This window comes from Brachyhypopomus gauderio, unplaced genomic scaffold, assembly GCF_052324685.1.
Source record: "Brachyhypopomus gauderio isolate BG-103 unplaced genomic scaffold, BGAUD_0.2 sc34, whole genome shotgun sequence".
In the NCBI taxonomy this organism is placed as follows: domain Eukaryota; kingdom Metazoa; phylum Chordata; class Actinopteri; order Gymnotiformes; family Hypopomidae; genus Brachyhypopomus; species Brachyhypopomus gauderio.
In genome coordinates this window covers 2,451,140-2,478,847 of record NW_027506866.1, presented here as the reverse complement: position 1 = coordinate 2,478,847, position 27,708 = coordinate 2,451,140, and the positions used below count along the sequence as shown (strand labels likewise).

Below are 27,708 nucleotides of genomic sequence, written 5' to 3'. Positions count from 1 at the left end.
TAGAAGATGTAGAGTGAAGTCACTCCATGCTAATTGTTCTGGAATGTACTCTCATGACTTTAATTTGTCAAATTATTTACATCAGGTCAGGAATAAACTGAAACTGAAAAGAATAAACTAATTCATGCCGCATGTGTGGTGTAATGTGACTGGAATGGGACTGACTCAAACAGTCTGCAGTCTTCAGCCCTGCATCATAACCAAGAGGTAAGTGCGCAATATCCATTTACTTGAATTTCATGTTATTTCTCTATAATACATTAGGAACATAACTCTTCATAAAGTGTGGGGAAAAATTGCAGTTTGTGAATTAGCAGTTATGTCTATAATGGTGAATATATCAAATAATTATTATTGAATGTGAATTTGATAAGTATGACTTATAGTTGCCTTTATTCCTTGAATATTTCAGGTCTGAAGACAACTATGGCCTGTTTTGTGTTTATTCTGCCCCTCCTTCTGCCACTAATGAAGGCCCAGGTGCTTCACTGGGGATCATGTCCTGAACCTGTCACTCAGCCTGAATTCAACCTGAAACAGGTACCACTTTACTTTTCATTTAGTGTCATAACTTTCAAAAAGGGTCTTATTTTTGTGTATATGCATTTGTGCAGTTCATGGGGAGGTGGTTTGAGATTGCCAGATTACCTGCTCAGTTTGAGAAGGGAAGATGTATTGAGACCAACTTTACCTTAAATGTTGATGGATCCATTCAGGTGGTGAGCTCTGAAATTCTGTGAGTACTGTCATTCTCCCAAGCAAAAATCTTAAAATGTTAAAGAATGCTTCTGAATTACAGTGTTGGACAACATTTGAAATATTAATGTTATAGAGTATTTTTTTAATATAGAGTCTAAGATTGTTAGCCTGTAATTGCATTTGCATAAAATGTATTAGTTATCGTTGTTATTCTTCACTGATGCAGAAAGGGGGGCATAAGGAAGATTGCAGGACGAGCTACTGTGGTTGATCCCAAGAATCCAGCTAAACTGGGCATCAGCTTTCCACATGGTGAGAAACACCCTTCACACTTACTAGCATGTCAATCAATCAATCAATCAATCAAATTTTATTTATATAGCGCTTTTTACAACAGTTTTTAAGAAATTCACTCAGTTGAGCCAACTTATTATTTCTTGTTCCAATTATTTATTTTTCACAGGTATATAAACTTCAGATTTTAAGTATTGCCTACAAATAATTCCAAATGATTCAAGTTATGCTAACTTACTATATCTTGTTCAGATAATTTATCTTGCCCATGTATATGAACCTCAAAATGTAAGTTACATACCAGGAGTTCCAAGTTTTTTAAAGTTGTGCCAACTTATAATATTGTGGCGTGGTATGGGAGAAAAAGGCCACAGACACATCCATTCTTATCAAGAACAGAGATTTTATTCTGACCTCGCAATAAAATTGGCACTCACAGGCACAATTAGATCAAACTCGAGGCCTTAACTAACTTGGCTTTACACATGAAATTATAGGGGGAGGTCATGAAGACGACAACGTTACACATACATGGAGGGGAAACTCGGATAATGCACATGTACATTAAAAAATGGACCGGGGACTTAACGAATAACACACAATTAATAATCAATAATATATAATACTATACAGACATAAACACCACATAATACGCATAACAGGGCCGGAGCCGCAAGGGCTCATGGGTAATGACGTCACCCCGACACTAAAATATCTTGTTCAGATAATGTATATTTCCATACCTGTCAAGTGTCCCGTTTCGGCCGGGAAAGTCCCGTATTTTACCGCTCTGTCCTGGCGTCATCCCGTATTTTTATTTTCCAGTATTTTCCCGTATTTTCAGTTTTCAATTGTTTTTTTTTTTTTAAGCATTCATGTGCCGCTCCAAACAGAATTCTGTCACTAGCCTCGCGAGAACTGCTACCCAGACTACTGCAGGTGGCAGTTCTCGCGAGGCTAGTGACATAATTCTGTTTGGCGCGGCACATGAATGCTTTTAAAAAAAATAACAATTGAAAACTCGCGGGTTTAGTCACATTTGTACTTCAAAACATATTTGGGGTGTTTTTTCTTCACTTTTTGCCACTCCAAAGATGTTTTCGTCTCTCCTACAGCCTCGATTGCAGCTATATGCAAATTACCGATTATGCAAATTACGCGATACGCGATTACGTCAGATACGGGAAATGTCTCGTATTATTAAATACAAAACTTGACTGGTATGTATTTCACATGTACATAAATCTCTAAATTCAATACTAAGAATAGCTAACTGAGGTTGGGTCATATAAGACAAAGGACAAAACACATTTGGAAGTTAATATTCAGTTCAGAGTAGCGTAGGTCGCTGCTTGCTGCAGGTGAAATCCATTTCAAGTTGTCCGGAGTCAAATTCTGGAAGAAATCGCAAACCCCGCCCCGTTCTCAACTAAGGAGTCAAATTGAGCATGCGCAGAGGAGTTGGCCTGGCCTTAACTAGGGTTCAACTACAATTTGCATGTTTTGACAATGCAGGTTGTAAGGTCAGATCAACTTTTAACAAGAAACTCAATAAAGTAAGCCGATCTAATTACTTTGTTATAGTTTATGGTGCAATTAATTATTTTTGGCTCAGCTAAACTAAAAATCATAGTAAGGTGAGCAATTTTAAGTTCTGTTTTTTACAGTGTAGGTGGCTGGCACTGGATGGATCGCTGGCCTCTCCTCATCTCATTTTTCCTCGAGCAGGCGGGCAGCCATGTGGAGAAAATAAAACAGGGAAAATTAGCTCTGTATGAGGACATATACAGGACAGATGAAATTAAACACATTTCTGGAGTGTGGCAGCAACTCTGGCATTAAGTTAAACTATTACAGCCTAGCTAAAAAGGCAGAACCAGAAGGTAACATAAGCTTGGGGGCATTCTGAGACAATGGCATCCATCCACTGCACTGTCAACAAACTTGAGTGACCACGAGCAATGACAGGATGGCAGCACCAGCGCCCCAGTTTACCATAACCCTTCGTCTAAGAACCCCTGGATCTGTACCTTTATCTAAGGGGGGATGTTAATTATCAAACGCTAAACCAAATAGGTGGGTTTTCAACCTAGATTTAAAGATTGTGACTGTGTCAGAGTCCCGTACGCATTTTGGAAGGTTGTTCCAAAGCTGGGGGGCCTTATAAGAAAAGGCTCTTCCCCCTGCTGTTACCTTATTAATTTGTGGAACTAATAAAATACCAGCACCCTGTGATCTTAGTGGACGTGGGGGTTCATAGTAGGAAATAAGTTCCTGGAGGTATTCAGGAACAAGCCCGTGCAGTGCTTTATAAGTTAATAATAGAATTTTAAAATCAATACGGAATTTAACTGGGAGCCAATGCAGGGCTGATAGGACTGGTCTAATATGCTGAAATTTTCTAGTTCTGGTCAGAACTCTGGCTGCAGCATTTTGAACTATTTGAAGTTTATTTAGATTCCTATTTGAGCATCCTGACAGTAATGAGTTACAGTAGTCTAATCTGGAGCTAACAAAGGCGTGCACCAATTTTTCTGCATCATGCTGTGATAATGCATTTCTTAATTTGGCAATGTTGCGGAGATGTAGAAAAGCTATCCTAGTAGTATTATCTATGTATGTATCAAATGATAGGTCGGAGTTGAGTATGACGCCTAGGTTTTTGGCTACTGTGCCAGGTGTAATGGGATAGTCTGCAAGATTAAGCATTTGATCTGGAATTTTCTGTCTTGAGGCCTTAGGGCCCAGGAGGAGAACTTCTGTTTTGTCCTCATTTAGTTGGAGGAAGTTTAAAGACATCCAGCATTTAATATCTTTTACACAGGCCTCAATTTTTCCTAAACTGAGTTTGTCATCAGGTTTGGCTGATATGTAAAGTTGAGTGTCATCTGCATAGCAGTGAAAATTGACACCATGTTTGTTTATAACTGTGCCCAATGGTAGCATATATAATGTAAATAATAGTGGTCCTAAGATGGAGCCTTGCGGGACCCCATATTTAACTATTGTACGTTTGGATGGAATATTATTGAGCTCTACAAACTGATGGCGATTTGTCAAGTAAGAGTTAAACCATGAAAGGGCTGTGCCTGAGACTCCAACCCAGCGTTCTAACAGTGATACATAGCCTTGATCTGAAGCAAGGAGGAGATCATTTGTTACTTTGACTAATGCTGTTTCAGTACTGTGATGGGGCCTAAAGCCAGATTGGAACTTTTCAAATGTGTGATTCCTATGCAGATATAGGCATAATTGCTGGGCAACAGCTTTTTCTATGATCTTAGATATAAATGATGTGTTCGAAATGGGTCTATAATTAGATAGGACAGTCGGATCAAGATTTGGTTTCTTGATCAGAGGTTTAATAACTGCTAATTTACATGATTTGGGCATGTGACCTATTGTAATGGATGAGTTAACTATAGTTAGAAGAGGTTCAGTTACAGCTGGTAATACCTCTTTTAATAACTTTGAGGGAACCGAGTCTAGAGTGCAGGTAGTACAATTTAAGGAAGAAATTATTTTCTCTAATTCTGATCGTGGGAGTGGATGAAAAGCATCAAGTTTTTCTCCTTAACTTAAATCAATATCAACCAAACCAGATGACATACCCATTGTATTGCTAATAAAAGGTTTTATATTTTGTCTAATATTCTCTATTTTATTATCAAAGAAATCTATAAATACATTACTAGTGAGGTTTACTGGAATCTGAGGTTCTGCACCTGCTTGATTTTGTGTAAGTTTAGAAATAGTATTAAAAAGAAATATAGGGTTGTTTTTATTTTTCTCTATCAGTGAGGCTAAGTATGCTGAGCGTGCTTTAGTGAGTGCCCGTTTGTACTCAATAATCCTATCCTTCCAGGCACAGTGGAATACTTCCAACTTAGTAGATCGCCATTTACGCTCTAATTTACGTGCTATTTGTTTTAAGTTTCTAGTTTGGTCAGTGTACCACGGGGCGAGCTTTTTGAATCTAGCCTTTTTATATTTGAGTGGAGCTACTATATCTAGAGCTGATCTGCAGGTATTCTCTAAGCCAGGGGTCGGCAACCTTTGAGACATGGAGTGCCAACTTTAACATGTCTAGTCAATGAGTGTGCCACTATCAACAAATAAAATTGGAGCGGGGGGGGGGGGGGGGGGGGGGGGGGTGAGGAAGTGAGTTTAAATTGTTGGGGGGGGAGGTGGTTGTGTGGCGAGTGTAAATTGTTAGCGGAGGGGAGGTGTAAATTGACACAAATTAAGTATTATATCGCGATCGATAAGTATAAACGCCTCCGCCGCTCGCGCAGGTTCGCGCGATGTGTGCGGAGTCGCGCGCTACGGTCAAAGTATACGAAAGTATAATCCATAATAAATAATCCAGCCTTGACGCGGCTTATGTCACACGCAGCGCCGTGCGGTCGTTAGGCTATTTAAACAAATTTAAACATGGGTCTGTGGCGGGAGCTGAGTGCAGAGCGTTGAGGAGCAATTTCAATTGGAGGATCGAGCTCTCTTGAGATTAGGGGTGGGCGAATCGATATTTATATCGATAGTATCGATACAAAGGTGAGGATCAGTATCGGATCGATACCACAGCGAAAATATCGATTCTTTTTCTGCAGTTTAGAGGTCTGCGCGGGACTGCTTTTTTAATCCCGCTCCCGCCAAAAAATCGCTTGTTTTAATCCCGCTCCCGCCCGCACCTGCTTGTTTTAGTCCATCTCCCGCCCGCACCGGCCAAAAAATCGCTTGTTTTAATCCCGCACCCGCCCACCACATACACATTTCTGTTGCCCCCGCCCGCAATCCTAATATGAATTGAATTAATTAGATTTAGTACTTGAAATTTTCTTATGTATTTATTAAAACAGCAATATAGCGATGGATCGCCGCTGTCCCATTTCTTACCACAGTCCAAACACATGCCATCAGGTGACGTACACCAACACTTTCTGATATCAATCACAACAAGCCGATTTCCCTCTCCATTAATTACAATGGAATATGACTTCCATACATCAGACTTTCCTGTAGTTGGCTTAATTGTGGTGTATTCGCCTGTTTTAATTGAATTTTCCACAGCTGAAACTGGTTGACCGTCTACAGCAGGGGTCGGCAACCTATGGCACGCGTGCCACCATTGGCACGAGGCATAATCACTGGCACGCGACACGCTGGACCAGCATCAGCAAAAATATATATAATTTAATATAAATTATTATATTAATGGATTATACTTTCGCGAGTGACCGTAGCCCGCGACTCCACACGCACACCTCGCGGCGAACGGCGTAGGCGTTTATACTTGGCGATCGATTTGGTGTCCATTTACACACCCCCCCCCCCCCCCCTCCTCGGTCAACAATTTAAACTCGCCGCCATAGTGGCACACTCATTGACTCATGTTAAAGTTGGCACTCCATGTCTCAAAGGTTGCCGACCCCTGGTCTACAGTCTCTGCCATTTCTTTTCTCTAAGGCGGGACAGTTAATAACTCAGAGAAGAAGTGTAATAAAAGGGAAGAATGTAAACATGCTACTGTTCCTGAATAAAAACCTTTAAATCTGTTGTCAACATGGGAACAGAGCCAAAAGGGCACCTTGAGGGATACTTCCTAGGAGGGCTTTGTGAGCAAAGAGCCAAAGGTTACGAAAGAGAGCCAATTATAGTTTACACTTTATTTACACTACTGAATTTATTTACAAATATCTGTGTGCAATGAAAGACATTTTTTGTGTTTATATTGTTATATTTATATTTTTGGTAAATTGTTGCTTTTTTTGTTATTTTGCACGAGAGACCTTGTGTGTTATTCTTTATATTCTTAAATATTTTATATTGTTCTAGTTAATAAAAAGCATTTTTATTTGCCTAAAATCTTCATCCTGTGTTTAATCATAATCAACTAACTAAGCCAAAATTCCAAACTATTCAATGATCATGAGTCACATTTCAAGTAAAAAGTATCCCCCCCCCCCCCCCCCCCCCCCCCCCCCCCCAACGGTTTGGAAGTATCGGTATCGGCGATACTGACCAGTATCGTATCGATACCAAAATTCCGAGTATCACCCACCCCTACTTGAGATTTTTTTATTTTTTTGCTAATGCTGGTCCAGCGTGTGCGTGCCACTGATTATGCCTCGCGTGCCAACGGTGGCCCGCGTGCCATAGGTTACCGACCCCCTGCTGTAAGCAGTCGGTTAGACTGTCTAACTCTCCTGGATCGGATGGCAAGTGGGCTAAAGCAGTTAAATCAGGGAGGGTTTCAATAAATTGTGTTGCTGTTGATGAATTTATCGAGCGCTTTATACACTGCCGATGAGATGGGCGGGTATTTATGTTAAGGTGAAGCTCGAATTGGACTAAATAGTGATCAGAGATTGCTACAGTTTGCGGGAGTATATTTATATTATCTACGTTGATACCTCAGCGTTAATATTAGATCTAGGGTATGATTTCGATAATGTGTAGGTCCTACTACGTTTTGTATAATGCCGACAGAGTTCAATATAGAAGTAAAAGCCCTTGTCAGTGGATCCTCCGCATTATCAAAGTGTATGTTAAAGTCTCCTACCATTATTATTTTGTCACTACATACTGCTAAATTTGCTGCAAAATAAGTGAAATTTTGAATGTCGAATGTCTAATGAAATCACATCCTGCAGTTTGAAGAACTTGATAGCGGTCAGTCCAATCACATATATGTGTGGTTTTCTATGGACAGTTCACCTAATCTGAATGTATAGTTGAACACTTTGCATATATATTTGTGTTATTTGCAGTTCTCCCATACGCACCATACTGGATCCTGTCCACAGACTATGTGAATTCTGCTGTGATGTACTCGTGTACTGATGTCCTGAAGCTCTTTCATGTTGACTTTGCTTGGATCCTGAGCCGCTCACGCTCTCTGCCTGCTCCCAACATCTCCCACGCCAAAGACATCTTTACTAGTAACAGCGTGGACGTCAGCCGGATGGTCCTCACTAGCCAGCAGGGTTGTGACTAAGACCTGAACTTCATTAACCCAAAGGCCTCCAAAATGTTGAAAAACCAACAACGCTATAAGGACAGTTGGAGTATTGGTGTTCACTCAGTGCTCATTTAATGTACTATTACAGACAAACCATTTTCATGTTCCACCTATAATCCTGGGAATACTTTTACTACATGAATTACTACATGCAGAAATTAATATTTCAAAATTTCTAAGGTTCTCCATAGAAACGCATCTGCTATGGGTAAAACATTTGTGCAAAATGTTTGCTAACAACTATTGCGAAAGACTGGTGAGACAAAACATGTAAGGAACACTCAAATAGGTTTGCCTTTGTTATGTGTTAATTATATAACTACGTGGTAGTTTTGATCAGCATAATGAATGTGTACTAAACAGAAAAAATTGATAATCTGTATTAAAATTTACTACAATGATCCGACTTCATATTATTCTGGGTAAACTCATGAAACTAACTTTTTATGCTTCTTTAATTGTACAGTATATAGCGCCCCTGTGTGGCCTTAGTAAAAACTGCAACTAGAGACTCTCCATCTAAAGTTAGTGTTACCTACACACACCAGCACAAAGTTCCTAATTCCTGCTTTCCACACCAACCAACTAGGTAGAGAATAACCAAACAAAATAGGTTTTAAATAAAAAACTGAACCAGCATACATCATTTAAGATTTTTATTTTAGCATTTCAGGAGTTAAACAGTTGCAGAGAATGTGTTAGATATGAGTAAGACGCTCTAAGAGTATTGGAGTACTATAACTAAGAGCTTATTATGAGATCAGCTCGTGGAGGATTGTGGAGCTGGAAGCCTATACCAGCCTACATGCCACAGGACAACAGTCACTAAAATACACAACAGCAAGAACAAAGCAGAGTTTTGTCTGAAGGTGAGAGTATCTGTGGGCATGCACAGGTGTGTATGTTTTATCTGATTACTGTTTCAGCGGAATTGCAGGGGGCTAACACGCAGACCAATCACATCCTTACCAATCTCCGTTACCTAGGAGACGGAACAGATTTCATATCAGCATCCATAGTTAAGCAACAAATGATCATTTATAGGTGTAAAGGGACAAGACTGTCCTGGTGGCACTCACCTGTGTGACCCTGCACACCTGGCCCTTGTACGTGGGACAGTAACAGGCCCCAGACAGAGGACACTTCTCCACTGGCCGACCGCGGTACAACGGGGTGTAAGAAGCGGCACACAGGTCAAAGGGATTATGGGGGTCGTAGTTCAGCTGGTGGGCATCTGTGAGGGTTTTCTCACATGCAGCAAGAATCTTTCGTGTCTGTGATCAAGAAGAACAGGGTGTCAAATTATCCATAGTAAGAACAAGACTTCCAACAAGTAGCTAATGCCTGAAATACCCAAGGCATTCTCACACACTGCACCACCACACCTCCACCACACCTCCACCCACCTGCTGGGCCACGTCTGGTTTGGGGCCGAGCTCAAGGAGGCGCCGAGCAAAGCCAGCAGCTGTTTTGAAGTTGCGCAGTTTGAAGAAGAGATTGAGCGCAGTACGCAAAACCAGCACCATGTGGACCGGCTGCAGGTTACAGTGGGTAAAGTACGCTGCCATCTACAACACACACACACACACACACACACACACACTTATGTCACATTACACTCAAGGATACTGTGGGTAAAGCATGGTGTGGAGAGAGAAAAAGTATGTTTTGTATAAGTAATCAAGACACATAGGTCACTACATTCATTTCTTCACCACTTACAGGCAATTACACACAAAAAAATCATTTGATCTCCAACCACCCACACAGCAAGACTGTAGGCACAGCCCAAAATGACACACACCTCACACAGTCTCTTCTGCTGCTCAAGTGTGTCTTTGGGAAGTTTCTTCCTTTCTGTTTCCATGGTTAGACCCACTATGTACTCTCTACAGATGGTGATCAACTGTTGAGCCTGAGAAACACACACACACACACAGGTCATATAGGTATAGAGGGTAAGATCACACTCCCTTGGCATGTTCTTTGATTGGTTCTGTGGTATTAGTTTGGCTTTTATGTTTAGCTACAGACTTCTCATGTGGTGCAACACTAGACCACAAATACCTCTGCAATCTCCTGTTTGTTGTCGACCACTAGCAGAGGCACAGAGAGCAGGATGACCCGGAAGCGGTCCACTGCCTCCTCAAAGCGCCCAGCCGTGGTGAGCTGGTAGCACTGCTGCAGACGGGCGATGAGGTCGGCCAGTCTCAGACCCGCGGCGGGCAGGCCGCCCTTCGGCCCACAGTCCTTCCAGTTCCTGTGAGGGTAACCCTGCAGACAGGGCAGAGAGGGCAGCGCCAGGTAACAGGTCCGGCCCCGGGTCAGCGTCTGCATGAAGAGCTGCTTATAGGGTCCAAACTGTACCACGCCCACTTGGTCATGTAGCAACTGTGAAGGGGGGGATGAGAAACATGTGAGATATGAATAAACAGAGTGAGAAATCGTGTACAGAAGAGAATGAGGGAAGATCAATTGTGAAGAGAAGGTCTTTACCCTCATGGCAGTCTCAAAGGAGCCAGCCAGGATGTGATCTACAGGCAGCTGGGAGTTGTTACACCACATCTGGGTGGGGCTTATTCCCTTAGTGGGCGGGACAAAGAACCCTTCACCTTCAGACCCTCCTCCTGCACCAGCCGGCACGTCCTATTGGTACAAAAAACTATTTTTTAGCATATAAATACAAACAAATAACTGCACACAATGTTTCGGTGTTGGGGGGGGGGGGGGGGGGTGTTAGAAGTGTTAGGATGTTAAGTGTAGAGTGAGAAGAGTCACCAGTTCTGGAGGGAGATCCAGATCTTCCTCCACCTCCCAACCTCCACCCTCCTCCTTTCCTCCATCTTCTCCCAGGGACTCTGGGGCATCCATGAAGCCATCTACTCAAGGGGCGAGAAAATCAAGACTAATGACATCAAACTTGATGAAGATCAAAACATCAATCCACTGCGTGCAAAAGGGAACCAGAAGCAGGAACAGCCACAGACAGACTGAAGATAGACGTGGAGAACTGACATAGAGGTGGAGAACTGACACACAGGTGGAGAACTGACCCTCATCCAGGTGGAGCTCAGCATCCTCTCCCCAACCCTCTCCACCAGGAGCATCCATGTCCAGATCAGCCACCATCTGACCAGCCCTTCCTACACAAACACACACACACACACATGTAGTCTCTCTGAGGAATCCACAGACACACACATGACCTCTGACCCGTGTAGTCACTGACCCTTGGGAGCGATGGCGCCCTCAAAGAAGCCCTTGGAGACGGTGAGGAGGGGCCAGTTGGTGTCCAGCGGGTTGATGGGTGGAGGCGGCTGCAGCAGCTGGGCGTTGGGGTCCACCTCTGGGATCTAAACACAAGACAAACGCACACACTTACACAAGTGCTGCTACATGTGTGCCAGCGTGGAGTAGAAAAGAAAAAGTAGAAATATTCTCACCATCTCTTTCTCAAGGTCAAAGGTTTCCTTCAGCGCCTCAGCCTCCTCGTCCAGGCCGTGAGTCGCAGCCGTCAGATAAGCCAGAGACTCTGAGGACACAGACGGTTATACAGTTACAACACGAACTGATGCACTGAGACCAGGACGTCGTAGTGCCCTCAGGTGGTGTGTGTGGGGCGCGCGTGTGGGGCGTATGTGGGTGGTGGTTTGTGTTTTAGGGGTTATATGAATAGTTTCTCACTTACTCTGTCCACAGTTCTTCAGGATGCGTACTCTCTCATTCACGTCCCCCAGGTACAGGGCCCCCTGATAGTGGCCACTCATGTCCTTCCTAATCTCCGCTACAGGACACAGCACAAACCATGTAAACACACACACACTCCTGAATAGTCAGTGTCCTCAAACCTCACGTGGCCTTCCTCCCTATCTACCTACCAATCTTCATCATCTTCCTCAGCTTGGCCAGGTTGCCCGTGATGAGATACAGGAAGGTGAGTTTGTCGAAGTTCTTGGTTCTTTGGTAGCACATCTCCACCACCTGGTGGTGACCCTGCAGCAGTGCGGCCTCCCCCAGACGCTCCCAGCAGCCGCGCTCATCAAGGGCCTTCGCAGCCTCCAGCGCCACCTGCAGGTCAGAGGGGCAAGTACAAATCCATCCTTCACACAGAGGTCTCAGAAAGATAGTTCCAGTTCTGGGCTGGAACGTGAAGTTTTGAGTGGTTTATGAAAGACTGTAGACGTAATGATTTCTACGAGGGGCCGTTGGTCACCTCGATGTTGCCACACTCCAGGGCCAGGCTGAAGCGCGTCTTCTCGTCCTTCACAAAGTGCAGGGCCACCTCTGGGTAGCCCTTCTTCTGGAGATACGCTATGATGGACTGGCCCACCAGCTTAGCGTTTCGCACCATGTGCAGCACCTGAGCATGGACACACACCAGAGACTGAAGACATGAACGCCTGACACGTTTTAAAAACATTTCTACAATAGCATAAGAAGTGGCAGCCTAGATTACAGTCAGCAGAAACTGTCCACACGTTCCTGTGAGAACTCGTTCTGTGGACGGAGTGAACAGGAAGCAGCTCCAGTGTTGACCGGCATCACGTACCTCATCGTACTTGCGGTTAACGAGGGCGAGTTTGAAGCGGTACTCGGTGGGATCGATGTTCAGCACACGAGGTCTGCATTCACGGTCCAGGCAGTACACGCTGTTGCCCCGCACACGCGTCACATAGATGGGCAGGTCCAGAGTGCGGATTATACCATGATCACTGAACAGGGAGGAAAGAGTTGCGATGAACTGGCATAATCGTCACAATCTACAATAGAGGTTCCATGACACACCAGGCGCATGACTTATTATGGCCTGGGAGGTCTGAGTAGATACTGCAGTCATCTACAGATGTAGCGTGAAGTGTGAGGGTCTGTGGGTGGAGATGGTGCAGTACCCGGAGGTGAGGGCGTATTTGATGTGGTTGGAGGTGGTGTAGATGAACACTCCACTCTCGTCCCAGGCTCCACTCTTCACACGGATGTTCTCATGGATGTTGCATAGGCTCTCCAGCTTCCTGTTACAGATCATGATGGCTGGGGGGGGGGGGGGGGTGTCAGGTTCTGGTTAACAATCACTCATCCTTCGTTATTACTTTTATTTAAGTACTGTTTAATGTATATTCAAGTTGAACTCCAGTAGAAAAATTCTGCAGACATTCAAATTTTCAACAGGGGTGTGGGAGCAGTACAGCTCAGCATAATGTTAGGAGTGAGATTCATAATTAATAACGGGACGGGATCAGGTCCTGGAGAACCGTCACCACTGATCCTGATAGCTGATCATGACAGCAGCGTGGGAGAGTTCTCAACCCAATTCTCCAGATCAGCAGGTACAGCAAGAGAGATTTTATTGCAGCATAAATTAACCATGGCCATGTTTGAGCTCATGGCAAAATCAGAGAATTTTTCAAAGCCAAGTCAAACTACAAATCCCAGGGATGCCATGTACGTAATCTTGGCTAGAAATAAATGAACATACTATGTACCTTTCCATGGCAACCAATATGATGGGATAGATTAATAGGGTGGTACTTTGCATGGAACAGAAAAAACTCGGAATAGCATGAAGTAAAAATGCAGGAAAAGCCCCTCAGAAGAAAGTCCACCGCAGACACGGCAATCAAATAGTAATTTTTAAATAGAGGTAGTCTTTAATCTACCTGATGTCATTACTGTTTACAGGCTAAATTTGACACTGGAGTTCAGCTTTAAAAATGTGGAGGAACTTGCTGCAGTACCGTGTTTGGCCAGCAGGGCCACGTGAGTCGTGTCTGCACTCCACACAACATATTTGACCTTGGCGATTTTCACAGTAGCGAGAGAACGCTTCTGCTGAACATCAAAGAGTGTGACCCCGTCAGCATCTCGCAGCAGCAGAGAGCCCGTCCCAGCATAGAAGATCTCCTCACAGCTTGGAACCTGCACTTTCTTCACAATCTCATTCTTCAGGTTCTTAATCAGCAGCTGCAGAAATAATAAAACACATAATTATCAAATAGCAGTCAATATAACCCTGTAGTATACTACCAAGTTCCTAAAACGGTCTTCCTAGTTATCCGATACACATGTTTAAAAATATATATAAATTATAAAAAATAATCTAAAAACTATACATCATAACTTGCTTTTAACTGCTATTGAAGTTTAGGCTTTAATGTAGTTCAATTCAACAAATTCATAGGGCATTAATGCAATGAACATATCTAAATATTGTATTCTCAAAGCATCATGAAGACTTGTAAGAAGTGTAAAGTGACATAAGCAGTAGGGAGTACAGCCAGCTTACCGAGTGCATGCGGTCCAACACGGCAAAGCGATTCCTGGCCACCCACACTGCAGTCAGTCCCGAAGAGCGCTTCCCCTCCGGAGCTACACACACACACACACACCATAAACACCTACATCACCTTGTATACTAAACATTGAAGCAGCAGTAGAAAACGCAAGATATTGCATTTGCTAAAAATTCACTATGTCCTTACAGTACTACACGAGTGTGTGAGTACTACTAGTACTACTACATGAGTGTGAGTACTACATCTACAAGAGTGTGTGAGTATTACTACTACTACTACTACATGAGTACTACTACAAATCTGGGTGTTCTTCTGGTCCTCATCATGCCATGTGTCACCCTTCCCACACCAGAGCACCACGTGAGGAGTGTCAGTCACTGCTGGTACATGTGCACTATGTTCTCAGTCTTAGCGCCTGCGTCTTTAACCATAACTCATCTCTGGAAACATGTAAAGGAGAACATCCAGTGTGCTCACCATCAGGATTCTGGGAGTCACTCTCACGAGGGATGGAGTAGAGGTCATACGTGCTGTTCTCCAGGTTAGTAGCTCTCTGGGAAGACACAATCACACAGACACGTTGACGTGGGACACGGACATGGGGCTAATCTTCAGGTTATGGGCTAGTGAGACTTTCCAAGTAGAGTGTGTTACTGTGAGCTTGAGAGGGGACATATATGAGGAGTGTGGTGTGTGTGTAGTGTGAGAGTGTGAGTGTGAGTGTGAGTGTGTGTGTGTGTGTGTGTGTGTGCAGCTGTGCCAGTGGGTCTTGAGGCCTTACGGTGCACAAGAGGACTGCGTTCTCCGCAGGGTTATACGACATGCTGAACACAGGAAACTTGGAGCCACTGGCGTCAGGTGGAGAGAAACAGATCATTAGGACAAACATAAGACAGACAGCATTAAATAAACCAAAGCACTTTAAATGGCAATAGAGAAGATTGGGTTGGGAGAAACTGGGCAAAATGGAGAAATGGCTGATTGAAGGGTGAAAGGGGAGGGGGGAGGGTGGGTGAGAGGGGAGGAGGAGTGTGAGGGGGGAGGAGTGAGGGGGAGTGTGAGAGAGAAGAGTGAGGGAGTGTGAAAGTGTGAGGGGGAGGAGTGAGGGAGTGTGAGGGGGGGGGGGGGGGGGGGGCGGAGAGTGAGGGAGTGTGAGGGGGGGGGGGGGGGGGAGAGTGAGGGAGTGTGAGGGGGAGGGGGGGGGGAGTGAGGGAGTGTGAGGGGGGGGGAAGAGTGAGGGAGTGTGAGGGGGTGAAGAGTGAGGGAGTGTGAGGGGGTGAAGAGTGAGGGAGTGTGAGGGGGTGAAGAGTGAGGGAGTGTGTGAGGGAGTGTGAGGGGGGGAAGAGTGAGGGAGTGTGAGGGGGGAAGAGTGAGGGAGTGTGAGGGGGGGAAGAGTGAGGGAGTGTGAGGGGGGGTGGGGGGGAGAGTGAGGGAGTGTGAGGGGGGGTGGGGGGGAGAGTGAGGGAGTGTGAGGGGGGGGGGGAGTGAGGGAGTGTGAGGGGGGGGAAGAGTGAGGGAGTGTGAGGGGGGGGGGGGGGGGGGGGGAGAGTGAGGGAGTGTGAGGGGGGGGGGGGGGAAGAGTGAGGGAGTGTGAGGGGGGGGAAGAGTGAAAGAGTGAGGGAGTGTGAGGGGGGGAAGAGTGAGGGGGGGGGGGGGGGGGAGAGTGAGGGAGTGTGAGGGGGGGGAAGAGTGAGGGAGTGTGAGGGGGGGGGAAGAGTGAGGGAGTGTGAGGGGGGGGAAGAGTGAGGGAGTGTGAGGGGGGGGGAAGAGTGAGGGAGTGTGAGGGGGGGGAAGAGTGAGGGAGTGTGAGGGGGGGGAAGAGTGAGGGAGTGTGAGGGGGGGGGGGGGGGGGGGAGAGTGAGGGAGTGTGAGGGGGGGGGGGGGGGAGAGTGAGGGAGTGTGAGGGGGGGGAAGAGTGAGGGAGTGTGAGGGGGGGGAAGAGTGAGGGAGTGTGAGGGGGGGGGGGAAGAGTGAGGGAGTGTGAGGGGGGGGGGGGGGGGGGGGGGGGGGAAGAGTGAGGGAGTGTGAGGGGGGGGAAGAGTGAGGGAGTGTGAGGGGGGGGGGAGTGAGGGAGTGTGAGGGGGGGGGGGGGAAGAGTGAGGGAGTGTGAGGGGGGGAGAGTGAGGGAGTGTGAGGGGGGGAAGAGTGAGGGAGTGTGAGGGGGGGAAGAGTGAGGGAGTGTGAGGGGGGGAAGAGTGAGGGAGTGTGAGGGGGGGAAGAGTGAGGGAGTGTGAGGGGGGGGGGGGGGGGGGTGAGGGAGTGTGACGAGCACCTGCGGAGCTGCATGACTGCAGTGTCTTTGCTGCTGTTGAAGTCCAGCTGGCGCAGGAAACGATCCTTCACGTAATACAACATGTTCCCGTACACTGCGTACGCAGGACGCTCCCGCTCCAGCTTAAACACCAGCATCCCGCTGTCATGACCTGACACACACACACACACATTATATATATATTATATATATATACAAACACACACACACACACACACACACACATCAACAGATGCTAAAGGCAGATACCAACCGTGCTTTTTTATCCTCCTATAACAAGTCCCCCTACATGTGACCTTGTGTGTGTGTGTGTGTGTGTGTGTGTGTGTGTGTGTGTGTGTGTGTGTGTGTGTGTGTGTGTGATTGGTATTATATGCATTTATATGTCCGACAGAAGTAAATGCGTCTGTGACTAGGTGGGTGGAATGTGGAACAGTGTGACTTTTTTTTGTAATCCATTTTGGCTTAAAATAGACTTTTACTGCTCTCTCCTTAAAATGACAAACACAGATGCATCATGGTATTTCCCTCACTTCAAGCAGCCACATTAAGACGTGTGGGATTTTCACCAAACATCTCCCCACTAAAAATATTCATCTCCCAGAAGTACCTCTGCATTTGCATTATTGACCAACATCTCCACCACACCCACCAGTTCCTGCAACAAGATCACAAGTCTTGGTTCTACACATGGGCTTTTAAAAATAAACCCAAAAGGGCGTGCAGACCCACCAGCAGCAAACAGGTTGAGATTGGGGTGAGCTCCAAGCACCCAGAAGCGGTCGTGGTCTCTGCGGAAGGTCTGGACACCCGTCCTCTTGGACATGTCCCACACTCTGATGCTTTTGTCTTCTGAATTTGACAGAATGAGCTCCTGGCGAGGGTGGAAGACGGCGCAGGACACATTGTTGTAGTGTCCTCTACAGGTGTCCAACTCCCAGGCCTTAGACTCTAGACAGCAAGCAGAGAGTTACGGCATTACACCACACTACACCACACTACACCACATTACACCACATTACACTACATTACACTACATTACACTACATTAGTGGCATTTTGTTTTTACTGCACATAAGTTGAGAAGTGAATTCCTATTACTACATAGATATTCAGGGAACTCAAATCAATAAATGTTCAGTGTATGAAACACCCACCGTTCATCCTCCAGATCTTCACCTGACGGTCGTCAGCTCCCGACACGATGAGTGGCATGTTGGGGTGGAAGGCTGCCCAATTAACACCCCGATCATGACCCTGAGGGTGGAGGTCAAAGCTTCCGTCATCCCATAAGTGCCAGATCATTACCGTAGCATTAGACTGGTTCGTAAGTGAGCTTGAATTAAATATAAAAGATCTTGGCACCTCCAGGACATGTTTGACCACAGCGTCTGAGGCCCCAAACAGGTCAACTCCAGTGATGCCGCGCACTTCGGTTTCTACGGCACCTGGAGAGAGGTTCTTCTTCCTCAGGCCTGGAACGAACAGTTACAGTCCAACGCACACGGTAGACCCATTTACATCATACACAGGAATACCCACAAAGGCAGAGGGACAGAGAGAGAAAAAACATTATAAAGGACGTACATTCATATCAAAGTGTTCTCATACACGCACAAACACGTGGAGGCGAATACAGTAAACACAAGCACACAGTGGTTGGGTTTGTTGGGCTGCTAAACACACACAGGAACTAAGGAGCACAACACACATCTAGACATCTCAATCTCAGCCAGTCTGACCAACACAACGACCGTTTGTCACTGTAGTTTCAAATGATAAAAAGGCATAAACGCTTGAGACAATAGAAGGTAATCAATGACAGAGGCCTTTAACAACTTCAGGAGTCCGAGTAACACTGTTATTGTGAAACGACTCCACGTTTGTGGGGATTAGTCCCAAAAAGTAAGTCAAACATGAGCAGTTTTACTCTCAGCTTCTTGCCATGTTGCAACCCAGAACAGGGAGAGAGAGAGAACAGGATGTGTGATGGCTGATCTTAGAACCCCAAATGGCTGGTGCATGATTAAGAGCCCAACAAGAGTGTAGAAGCTGCACTAGGAACCCGACGTGCGGGCGGGGATGTTTCTGAAGGGGCATGAGAACAAGCTGAAGTAGGAGGGGATGAATTTGCCTGGTGGGGTGATGGGGTGGTGATGGGGCAAAATGTGCTCTGGTGGGACACTAAAGAGCAGGGGTTAGGGCATTTATCACAGGGTACATGTATGAAGAGCTGGGGTTAGGGCATTTATCACAGGGTACATGTATGAAGAGCAGGGGTTAGGACGTGCACCATGTTTGAAGTCATGCATTTGAATCAGTATATTTGTTAAATGCTGTGTAATAGAATCTGTGGTAATCAATCCAATTACAGTACAATACTGCAACATTAATACCAACAGACTAAGCACCTATATTAGTTATAGGAATGCATGATGCAACAGCATATTAATCTAATCTTGTAGCAGAAACTAGCACTACTTTTTGAGTGCACTGGTTCTCTGCTTGATGAGCAGACAACTGCAACTCTCAAGTGTGCAGTAATTCTGTTTCAGGCTAGCTCCTGATACCATCTTCATGTATAAGCATGCAGATTAGCATACAAGATAAGAAGAGCAATGCTTTGTTCTAAAAACAATTAGAGCACACCATGCGCAAGCAATCTTTTTAAGATACTGTTTGCTATGTAAAGAATTTCACTTTTTGGCAAAAAAAAGAGATGTTAAAGAAGGGTGAAAGTTGGTGATGTTCTCCTGTAATACAGTTTTCATATGGGGGCATTTGGCAGAGAGTGTCTACATGTAAGGAACACAGCCAGTTAGGGGATTAGTGTGATGTGATGCAAGTGCAGCAATGAAAAGACAACAGATGTACAATAGAGATATTACAACATGCAGAAAGACAAAACCACCTCTCAGTCCTGGGAACAGGCAGAACTCTGAACGCCTATACAGCACTGTTACAGTACATGATACCAGCATCAAGCAGTCAAGTGTGAGAGGTGATTCTGTGTAGAGCCCAGAGTTGTTGCCTTTACACACCAGAGAGGGAGGGGAGGAGAACATCCTCCATTAGATGTTCTCCCTCTCCTTCTAACCCCACTTCCCCGGCCATCTCCCCCCCCCACCCCTCAGTCCTGTCACAGGCCTCCTCACCAGAGATATCCCACACACGCACAGTCTGGTCCAGACTGGCCGACACCACCAGGTCCTCAGAGGGGTGGAACTGAGCACACATGACGTAGTGATTATGCCCCGTCAGAACACTGAGAAAGAAAAACACACATACACACACACACACACAAAATTAATGATAACGGGAAAGTGAACTGTAGTAATCTATTCACAAAATAAATAGGTCATAACACAAACATTCAAAGTGTATGCACACAGAGACATATACACACCAAACACAAGTCCTGGACTGCCAGTTCCAGATGCGAATGGTCTGGTCATCTGAAGCACTCAGGATCCATGGATACTCCTGGAAGTGAAAGAGTACAGGGCACGGCCTTCATTAGTGCTGGGCGATATACCGGTTCGCACCGAAAACCGGTGTTTATTTTTGTTATCATAAGAATTTTTCATAAATCGGCCACATTGGTTTAAATAGCCTTCATGTGTCCGAAATGCAGCACGGTCGTTAATTGTTTCTCAGGGGACGCTTTTTATTGCTGCGCCGGTAAGCACACATGCAACAGAGCGCAAATCTAGCTTGCTGAAAACGAGGGATTTTCTGAACCACAAATTCTACCAAAAAATTGAAGTAAAAGATGATGATGCCCCAAAGGAACTTTTGCCAAAGAAAGGAGCCGCGTCTGTTGTCAGGAAGAACATCGGGTTTTAAAGGTCGGAAAAGAAATGGCACCATCTCCCCAGTATTCGAGATGGTACTCACATTAAAAGAGATGGTATCATCTCCCCAGTATTCGAGATGGTACTCACATTAAAAGAGATGGTATCGTCTCCCCAGTATTCTACCACTGTTATTATTTATTTGTTTAAATATTATGTTATTTAATTAAAGGTAAGATATTTAGGACTTTTCAGTACAATACAACCAGACAAACAGCCCTTGCTACTTTATGTCTAAATACCTCTAATTTTTTATTAACAAACTGGTGTGCAATTTATACTATTACGTGTAGCTAGTTCACGTAAGTTGTATAAACCTGCAGTTTTGATGCTGTTTGAAAAATGTTTTAAATAAAAGGTTTTACATTTTTACATTTTAGTGCTACCATTTGAAAACTGATCATGTGGGGCCATGCAAATCTGTATTACATGTAATACTTAGGTGGAGATTTTTCTAACAGTGGAATAGGGTACTCTTAACCACTCTACTGCAGTACAAAAAAAACATCAAATACCGTGAAACCGATATAATTTCGAAAAATACCATGATATAGAATTTTAGTCAGATCGCCCAGCACTAGCCTCCATCACGCATGCCCAAGCGTCGCTACTGTCACAACAGCATAACGCACAACTCACATGGTGGAAGAACGTAGTGCGAATGTAATCCAGGTGTCCAAGTAGGGTGAAGAGACACCGACGGAGCTTGTAGTTCCACACCTGACCAGGAACAAGATGTGTAGTCAAGTACAACAGTCTGGTCTTCAACACTACACGCCATAACCTCTCCTCTCAAAACGACATAACCACAAATCAGCCACGTCTCATCTTTATATTTGTCATGAGTACGCAGATTTCAAACCTTGATTTTGTAGTCATCACCTCCTGACACAAACAGAGGCTGCTGTTTGTGAAAATCAATTCCGCGAACCGGACCTGGCCAAAAATAAAGACATGTATATGAGCTCGCTAAACACAACACGCACACTCCACTGATCAAACGACTTTGGTGCGTTTTTCATACCATCGTGTTCGTCAAATTTGTCGATCAGGGTGCACATACGGTAGTCCCACAGCTGGATGACCCCGTTGTGTAGACTGGCCAGGATCCATGGACGCTTTGGATGAAAACTCAACCCTGTAACACAGAACCGTCAACACTGGTCAGTTAATAATGTCCGTCCACTTACACACACCAAACGGCCCAGAACAACAGAACTGTAATAAAAAATAAATAAATACACACACACACACACACCAAACGGCCCAGAACAGAACTGTAATAAATAAATAAATAAATAAATAAATAAATAAATACACACACACACACACACACCAAACGGCCCAAAACAACAGAACCGTAATAAATAAATAAATAGATAAACACACACACACAGGCCCACATCATGCGACTGGACGTTTAACACCAGTGCTAAATGATCGTAAGTCTGTGAATGTGTTCATGAATGTTAAAGACTTACATTGATCATCTTCTAACACAGCTGCATTAGTTTAATCCCGACTAAACTAAACCAGTTAACTACGCGCCAGCTAAGCATTTAGCCAGCTAACGCCGGACAGGATGACTCACCTTTCACTCGAGCAGACTTCGTCTCAAATTTAGTTAGCATATTCACTGAAGTCAATACACCTGCTATGTGTTTATTCCAGTAAATTATAATTCTTATTTGAGCGAGAAGGTTGCGGCGCAAGTCGAGGAACCGTAGCTCAGCTCCTACTTCCTGACCTGACACGTACACCCAAATCCCCACCGCTCACTTCCTGAATGCTACAATAAAGTTTGACGCTTCAAAACGCCACCGTGAACCTCCACGTCACCAGGTCCATAGACAGATGTAAAGACAACATCCCCCACCCCTCATTAATAACCTTAATAAAACTTATTTAAAGCGTAATTAAATACATACTAATATATTTTCTAAAATAAACGTTAATGTTTCCCACTTTGGGCTAAACCTTTGCCTGGAACATCTGTGAAGTGATTACTAAACTTCACTGAGGGAAAATAGGGTCGTGGGGATATAGGTCTGACCGCACAGCGTTCATATTTAACTTTAGCAACTACAGTCAAATAGCAAATCAAATAACTTACAACTGTAAACATTACCAAGAAAAAATAATCAATAAAAATGAGTGTAATAATAAATTACACTGTGTTAAAAACACTCACGTTTTTCCAAGCTTTTGTGGGTAATTAAAATAATATTCAAATATTCTTGACATGAATGCTATATTTGCTGTTTTTGCCCTGTTGTAATATCTTAAGCTGTACATTCCCCTTTAATAAAAATATTGTTTATAAATGTAAACATGTAAAAATGTAATAGTGCAGCTATTGTTTATGCAAATCTACAAACAGAAGACAGCAACATAGTACATACATTCTTTTTTCTTTTATTTCATTTTCCACACTATATAGATGACAGAATTCAGAATGCAGATGACAGAATGACTGAATTCAGTGCAAGTGTTTTACATGTGTGGTGTTGAAACCCCTGAGTGTAAGTCCACTTTTCTTCTGCTCCATTTCCTCAACCTCAGAGGTCTTGTACACTGTACCAACTTACACAAATACTTCTAACAGCTGTATACACATAGACCTATAAAATTATAAATCCACCCACATTTCAAAATAAATGGTCTTTTTAGTCTCCTACCCTTTCTCTGAGGTATATTCAGAAATAATCTCATTGTTTTAGAAAGCTAATACAAGACAGAGTGCTGAAAAGAAATACCTGTAAAATATGACATTTTAATTGAGGCATACTGGGCTCCAGGTTTACTGGAGTGCCCTAACTGTCATTTATCTAGCGTATACTTTCATAGTCATCTGCTCTTAATTCACTTTATTATTAGGAAAATAATTTGAAAAGTCTATTTTGGCCACCAATTAGATTTCTAAAACCACACAGCTGAATAAGGTTTTAATATGCACCAATCAAGGAGGCATTGTTATTATATGTAAAATCTTTATCAATATAACCATAGTGCATGAAATTAATATTAATGTGATTATTACACACAGATTGATCATCCATCCTTTGAAAGCCTACAGCTTTATACTTAATTTTTAAAATGACACTTTTAAAGCTTCATCACCCACCTCTTATAGTATTATTTTTATGTCATAATGACAATACAGGCACAATTTTCCAGCTGTTAAATATGTCATTAGGTGGAAATCTCTTGACAAACTAACTGCCTATATGGAAAATACCAAACCTGCATTAAAACTAACAAGCTGTTTAGTACCAATGAGAAGAAATGAAATGTGAAAGAAATACATCTTTTAAAGGTCTGTACAATTCAGACATGCTCCACAGTTCCAACCTGTACACAGAGAGAGTGTGGAGAATAGAGCGTTCTCTAGCATATACTTTACATCATACTGTGAAAACACAGCAACCTCAGTCCAATCACATGACTATGCATTGCTCAGTTCCCGCTGCTCCTTGTGTTCCAGGAAGATGCAGAGACTCCAGGTCAAAGTTCAAACCAGGTGGCTGAGGAAAACAAACATATGCAGATAATTTAGTCTTAAGAGACTCTTGGACTCAAAGCTGTAAACGTAGTATTGAAGCCAGCTATTTTCTGGGGTTATACATTAATTTTAAAAGAACATTTTCAGAAGAGAAGGACTCACTGCCTCCCCAGCCAGTTCTTTTGGTGGTTGGCCCAGGTCTTGTAACTGAATGGCAGAATTTGAGACTAAATGTTAGTGGCAATGTTTAAAGGTCGGCACCCCAACTGCACAGTGTACAAATCACTGAACAAGTTAAAAGCACTGTAATCCAAGTCAATGTGCTAACACACAAAAATAAAAGTACAAAATAGGAGGTTTTTTCAGTTTTGTTTACACAGAAACAGGGATTTTTACCTTCTGCATAAGTTCTAGAATGTTCTCAAAGTTGCTTTCACCATCTCCATCTCTTTCAAATTGGATACATATTTCTCCCATAATTTTGTGTTGCTGCTCATATCTATGGACGTCCACAGGGGGGAGGGAATGTCTGTTGGTGTTCAACCAGTCAGGATACTAAATGCAAGTAAGTTACATTCTGTTAGCTATTACTTATTTGAGCAAACACTGAAAAGATTCAATTTTTCTCAAAACAAATGTAAATGTGTGTGAACAGCAGAATATAACCATGTAAAGAATCGAGCTACAGGTTGGAATCTGTATTTGAAAACTTATACTATGACCACACATTAAGCTCACCTTTTCTGTGATTTCTTTGAGAGATGGGTAGAGGACATCCTTTGACAGAAGGTTCTGCATGATGGACTGCATGATGGGCAGAATATTGCCATCCTCCCCACCTCCCTCACTACTTTCATCTAATCCCAGCCCTTCTAAAGTTCTGGCCAGATCTTCTCCTCCCAATCCAGAAGCCTTAGACACAGAATGGGGAGAAACAGCTGTGGCTTTACTCATCAGTGTCCCAGTGATATATACGAAAACAAAAAATTAACTACATCTCTTTTTTGGAAAGTATTTGTCCATAAAATGCACATTCATACAGCTGAATTCAGCTTTGTTTCATACAGTCAAATTTATTTATTACCTGCAGGTTATCAGTGTTTTTCGCTAAACCACTAAGAGTGTCTTTAAGACAGGAAGCAAATTCTTGCTGAGAAGCTGCATCTGTGCCTGAATTAAGGAAATGATGTTAAACAATTATGAAGAGCCCAGAATACATCTTCTGCATTCGCCCAGATCCACGTGATGACATACCCACTTTGCCTGCAGCCTCGGAAAGCTTCTGAAATTGCTGTAGTAGTTCTGGTTCTTCTTGAGCTAGTTCAGCCATTGCTTTCTCCCATTCTTCACGGGCATGATCAGCCATCTCCCCTTCAAAAAGAGACTCGAAAAACTGATTATCTTCCATCAAAGATGGCTGTGGACAAAGGGACAAACAAGCATACACTCAGATCTGACACCAATACACACACTACATAAACAGAGCGTATAATGGGAGAATGCAGATCAGTACAATGAGGAAATGTGACAGTGACTGAGTACCTTTTGTCCCTTTGTCTCCGCATTGGGAGCTGCACCCACGTTAGTGGCGACAGGGGGTACATTAGTCTTCTCAAAGTCATCCAATGCACCTGAACCACAGATGGACAGATAGAGAGAAGGGACATGGCAAAGGTGTAGGTACAATTATGTCTGTGACATAAAGTGTGTGCTGTGAACTACGAGAGAGTATTTAAAATCTCGAAAGTAAAGCAATAGGGCACTGATTTATGGGGAGTGTGATCACGGAGAAATGTCTGTCTGCTGCGAATAACTAAACTACTCAACTGTTAATGTGTCCAAGTGTTAACGTACTGTACAAACAACACAGCTAGCTACAGAGCTAACTAGCTATGCTACATGACCTTAGCTAGCGTGAGCTAGCTGGCGATAACTCGTGATTTTATTTGCACAGAACACAAAGGGCTGGATTATCATCACGGATTGTTACATTCCAGTTGTAATTCCAAAGCTTACTGTCCAATAATTCATCCAATTCTGTATCTTGTGCGTCCTTATTTTCTGATGCGGACGCCATCTTGCATGTCAACGACAGTATATTGTCGCAGGGTGATGACGTAGGGTCAAACCAATGAAACTAGATAGGCTATTTCAAAATACATTCATAATGAAGAGGATTATGTTATACATGTTAAAATACAGAACCTTGGATTTTAAGAACTTAAATAAGCTGAAATTTCTAGAGTTTTCCTAAATATTTCTTCAACAGATGCCACCTGAACAATATATTTATTAACTACCAAGGTGGTGCTTATGCAGTTTATATGACTTCCTTTCTCATACATTTCTCTCACCCACATGTACCTAGAGCTCAGTTTAATATTGATCCTTGATCAGGGAAGAAGGTCTGGGGCTGGAATTCCATTGATTTAAACTGGAGATTTAAGTGAAACCTTATTTGGGTGGATTTAACTCAAACAGTTTGGCAGCAGATTTTTTATCCTTGGGACTTCTGAACTTGTAGCTCCACTTTGATATCCCTCAGAGGCAGCATTGCTGTCAATCTGTGAAATATTAGTGCTATCATTAGTATTTCTAACACAGTTGAGCCTTTTCACCTTTTTTCACATTTGAAATTCTAGAGCAATGTATTCTTATGGCTGTTGCACACAACATCCTGTTGAATCACATGATTGTCATAATTCATATTATGGTCACCATACATGTCTCTGTTTGGAATATTTCTGTTAGGCCCTCATTAATTAATGTATGACCAGTACAATTATCCTGCTGATTCAGCTCCAGGCCTAGAATGTTACATTTCATTGAACAACTTTACATTTAATAATACACCATTTAATGTATTTTATTGAACATGTTTTAGGCAATCTACCAGATAATATACTATTTTATTTTTCTGATTAACATATTTTATGTTTATTATTTATTTATAACAGTTAAACATTGTAACTGTTTATTGCATACAGCATAAAAACAATAAAACTCAATTCTTGAATCTAAAGGCTGCTTGGAAAATGGCCCTGTTTTTTAGAAATATTATTGAAAAAGGTGACATCTATATTCCTCCATGCAATTTGTGAATTTTCAGTTGCCTTCCAGACTAATGTGCATAGAACCCAAACTGGTACAGACATAATTGTCCGTGGCGGAGGGAAGCAGTTGCAAAGGCCACCCTCAAAAAGCCCCTGGTTGGTGATAACCCAAATAAGCAACAGAAATTGTCTTCAACCAGATGGATGAACCACTATGAATGAGGTGCAGAAATGAACCTTCTGGGTGTCTTCTGTTTGGGTGGAAGATTTGGATGAAAGGTTTTGTCACATTTAAAACAATAGCATTCATTGTGGCTGGTAAACATAATTTGACTAGATTTGGAGACAGAGATTAATCTGAGATTTGCATCTGGTACCAGTCACTCTTTTAGGGGTGTAGTGATATCCTGGGCCAACTTGTGTTTTATAACATGTGCATTGATCAGTCTGACAGTTAAATCACACCTCATGACATTGTGGGCAGAAGCAATCTACTGTGTATGCACTGTTCTGGGAATGCCAATTAAAATCATAGTTACAAAAGTAAAGGTGGTCATGGAAAATTTGAATGGTCAGCAGGATTCCTGGTCACTTGTAGTGCCTGAGAACATATAGCCACAGTAATTGCTGTAAATGCAGTAATTTGGCATACATGGTCACTGATTATTGGAAAGATCTCTTGGTCTGTAAGTAACACAGCAGAGATTCATCCACTGCATATTC

General features: G+C 43.4%; 3 protein-coding genes across 4 annotated transcripts; 1 reads left to right on the top strand and 2 right to left on the bottom strand.

Moving 5' to 3' along the window:
- Positions 1–117: 117 nt before the first annotated feature.
- On the top strand, positions 118–8,415 carry apoda.1 (apolipoprotein Da, duplicate 1). Its single transcript, XM_076984750.1, has 5 exons — positions 118–207; positions 413–540; positions 615–736; positions 926–1,011; positions 7,764–8,415. The coding sequence occupies exons 2-5, from the start codon at positions 427–429 to the stop codon at positions 7,988–7,990; spliced, it is 549 nt and encodes a 182-aa protein (XP_076840865.1). The 5' UTR covers positions 118–207; positions 413–426; the 3' UTR covers positions 7,991–8,415.
- A 240-nt stretch (positions 8,416–8,655) lies between these two features.
- copa (COPI coat complex subunit alpha) lies at positions 8,656–22,213 on the bottom strand. The gene is made up of 29 exons (XM_076984749.1): positions 22,022–22,213; positions 21,455–21,568; positions 21,293–21,366; positions 21,070–21,150; positions 19,983–20,059; positions 19,732–19,841; positions 17,942–18,051; positions 17,734–17,833; positions 17,309–17,527; positions 16,577–16,727; positions 15,086–15,152; positions 14,782–14,857; positions 14,295–14,377; positions 13,747–13,972; positions 12,904–13,042; positions 12,564–12,726; positions 12,228–12,374; positions 11,893–12,082; positions 11,703–11,798; positions 11,458–11,546; positions 11,244–11,367; positions 11,068–11,157; positions 10,793–10,893; positions 10,511–10,660; positions 10,082–10,405; positions 9,819–9,929; positions 9,421–9,582; positions 9,094–9,288; positions 8,656–8,996 (listed from the first exon to the last, which is right to left on the bottom strand). The coding sequence occupies exons 1-29, from the start codon at positions 22,059–22,061 to the stop codon at positions 8,937–8,939; spliced, it is 3,669 nt and encodes a 1,222-aa protein (XP_076840864.1). The 5' UTR covers positions 22,062–22,213; the 3' UTR covers positions 8,656–8,936.
- A 616-nt stretch (positions 22,214–22,829) lies between these two features.
- On the bottom strand, positions 22,830–26,059 carry pex19 (peroxisomal biogenesis factor 19). Of its 2 annotated transcripts, none has more exons than XM_076984827.1 (8): positions 25,949–26,059; positions 25,475–25,563; positions 25,187–25,349; positions 25,017–25,102; positions 24,671–24,844; positions 24,329–24,487; positions 24,095–24,139; positions 22,830–23,954 (listed from the first exon to the last, which is right to left on the bottom strand). In XM_076984827.1, the coding sequence occupies exons 1-8, from the start codon at positions 26,007–26,009 to the stop codon at positions 23,868–23,870; spliced, it is 864 nt and encodes a 287-aa protein (XP_076840942.1). In that variant the 5' UTR covers positions 26,010–26,059; the 3' UTR covers positions 22,830–23,867. The 2 variants fall into 2 exon arrangements, with proteins under 2 accessions (XP_076840942.1, XP_076840943.1); XM_076984828.1 differs by lacking the exon at positions 25,949–26,059 and adding an exon at positions 25,760–25,911.
- Positions 26,060–27,708: the final 1,649 nt, after the last annotated feature.

Bases quoted from the DNA above. Each gene is read 5' to 3' on its own strand.
- apoda.1 (XM_076984750.1), top strand. From the start codon at position 427: ATGGCCTGTTTTGTGTTTATTCTGCCCCTCCTTCTGCCACTAATGAAG. The intron at 541-614 runs GTACCACTTTAC...GCATTTGTGCAG, and splicing joins CTGAATTCAACCTGAAACAG to TTCATGGGGAGGTGGTTTGA. The intron at 737-925 runs GTGAGTACTGTC...TCACTGATGCAG, and splicing joins GTGGTGAGCTCTGAAATTCT to AAAGGGGGGCATAAGGAAGA.
- copa (XM_076984749.1), bottom strand. From the start codon at position 22,061: ATGCTAACTAAATTTGAGACGAAGTCTGCTCGAGTGAAAG. The intron at 19,842-19,982 runs GTGTGTATATGT...TTTCTTTCTCAG, and splicing joins CAGTCCAGGACTTGTGTTTG to TGTTCTGACGGGGCATAATC. The intron at 11,368-11,457 runs GTGAGAATATTT...TCTTGTGTTTAG, and splicing joins TTGACCTTGAGAAAGAGATG to ATCCCAGAGGTGGACCCCAA.
- pex19 (XM_076984827.1), bottom strand. From the start codon at position 26,009: ATGGCGTCCGCATCAGAAAATAAGGACGCACAAGATACAGAATTGGAT. The intron at 25,564-25,948 runs GTAAGCTTTGGA...TCTGTGGTTCAG, and splicing joins ATTGGATGAATTATTGGACA to GTGCATTGGATGACTTTGAG. The intron at 24,845-25,016 runs GTAATAAATAAA...TCTGTGTCTAAG, and splicing joins AAAACACTGATAACCTGCAG to GCTTCTGGATTGGGAGGAGA.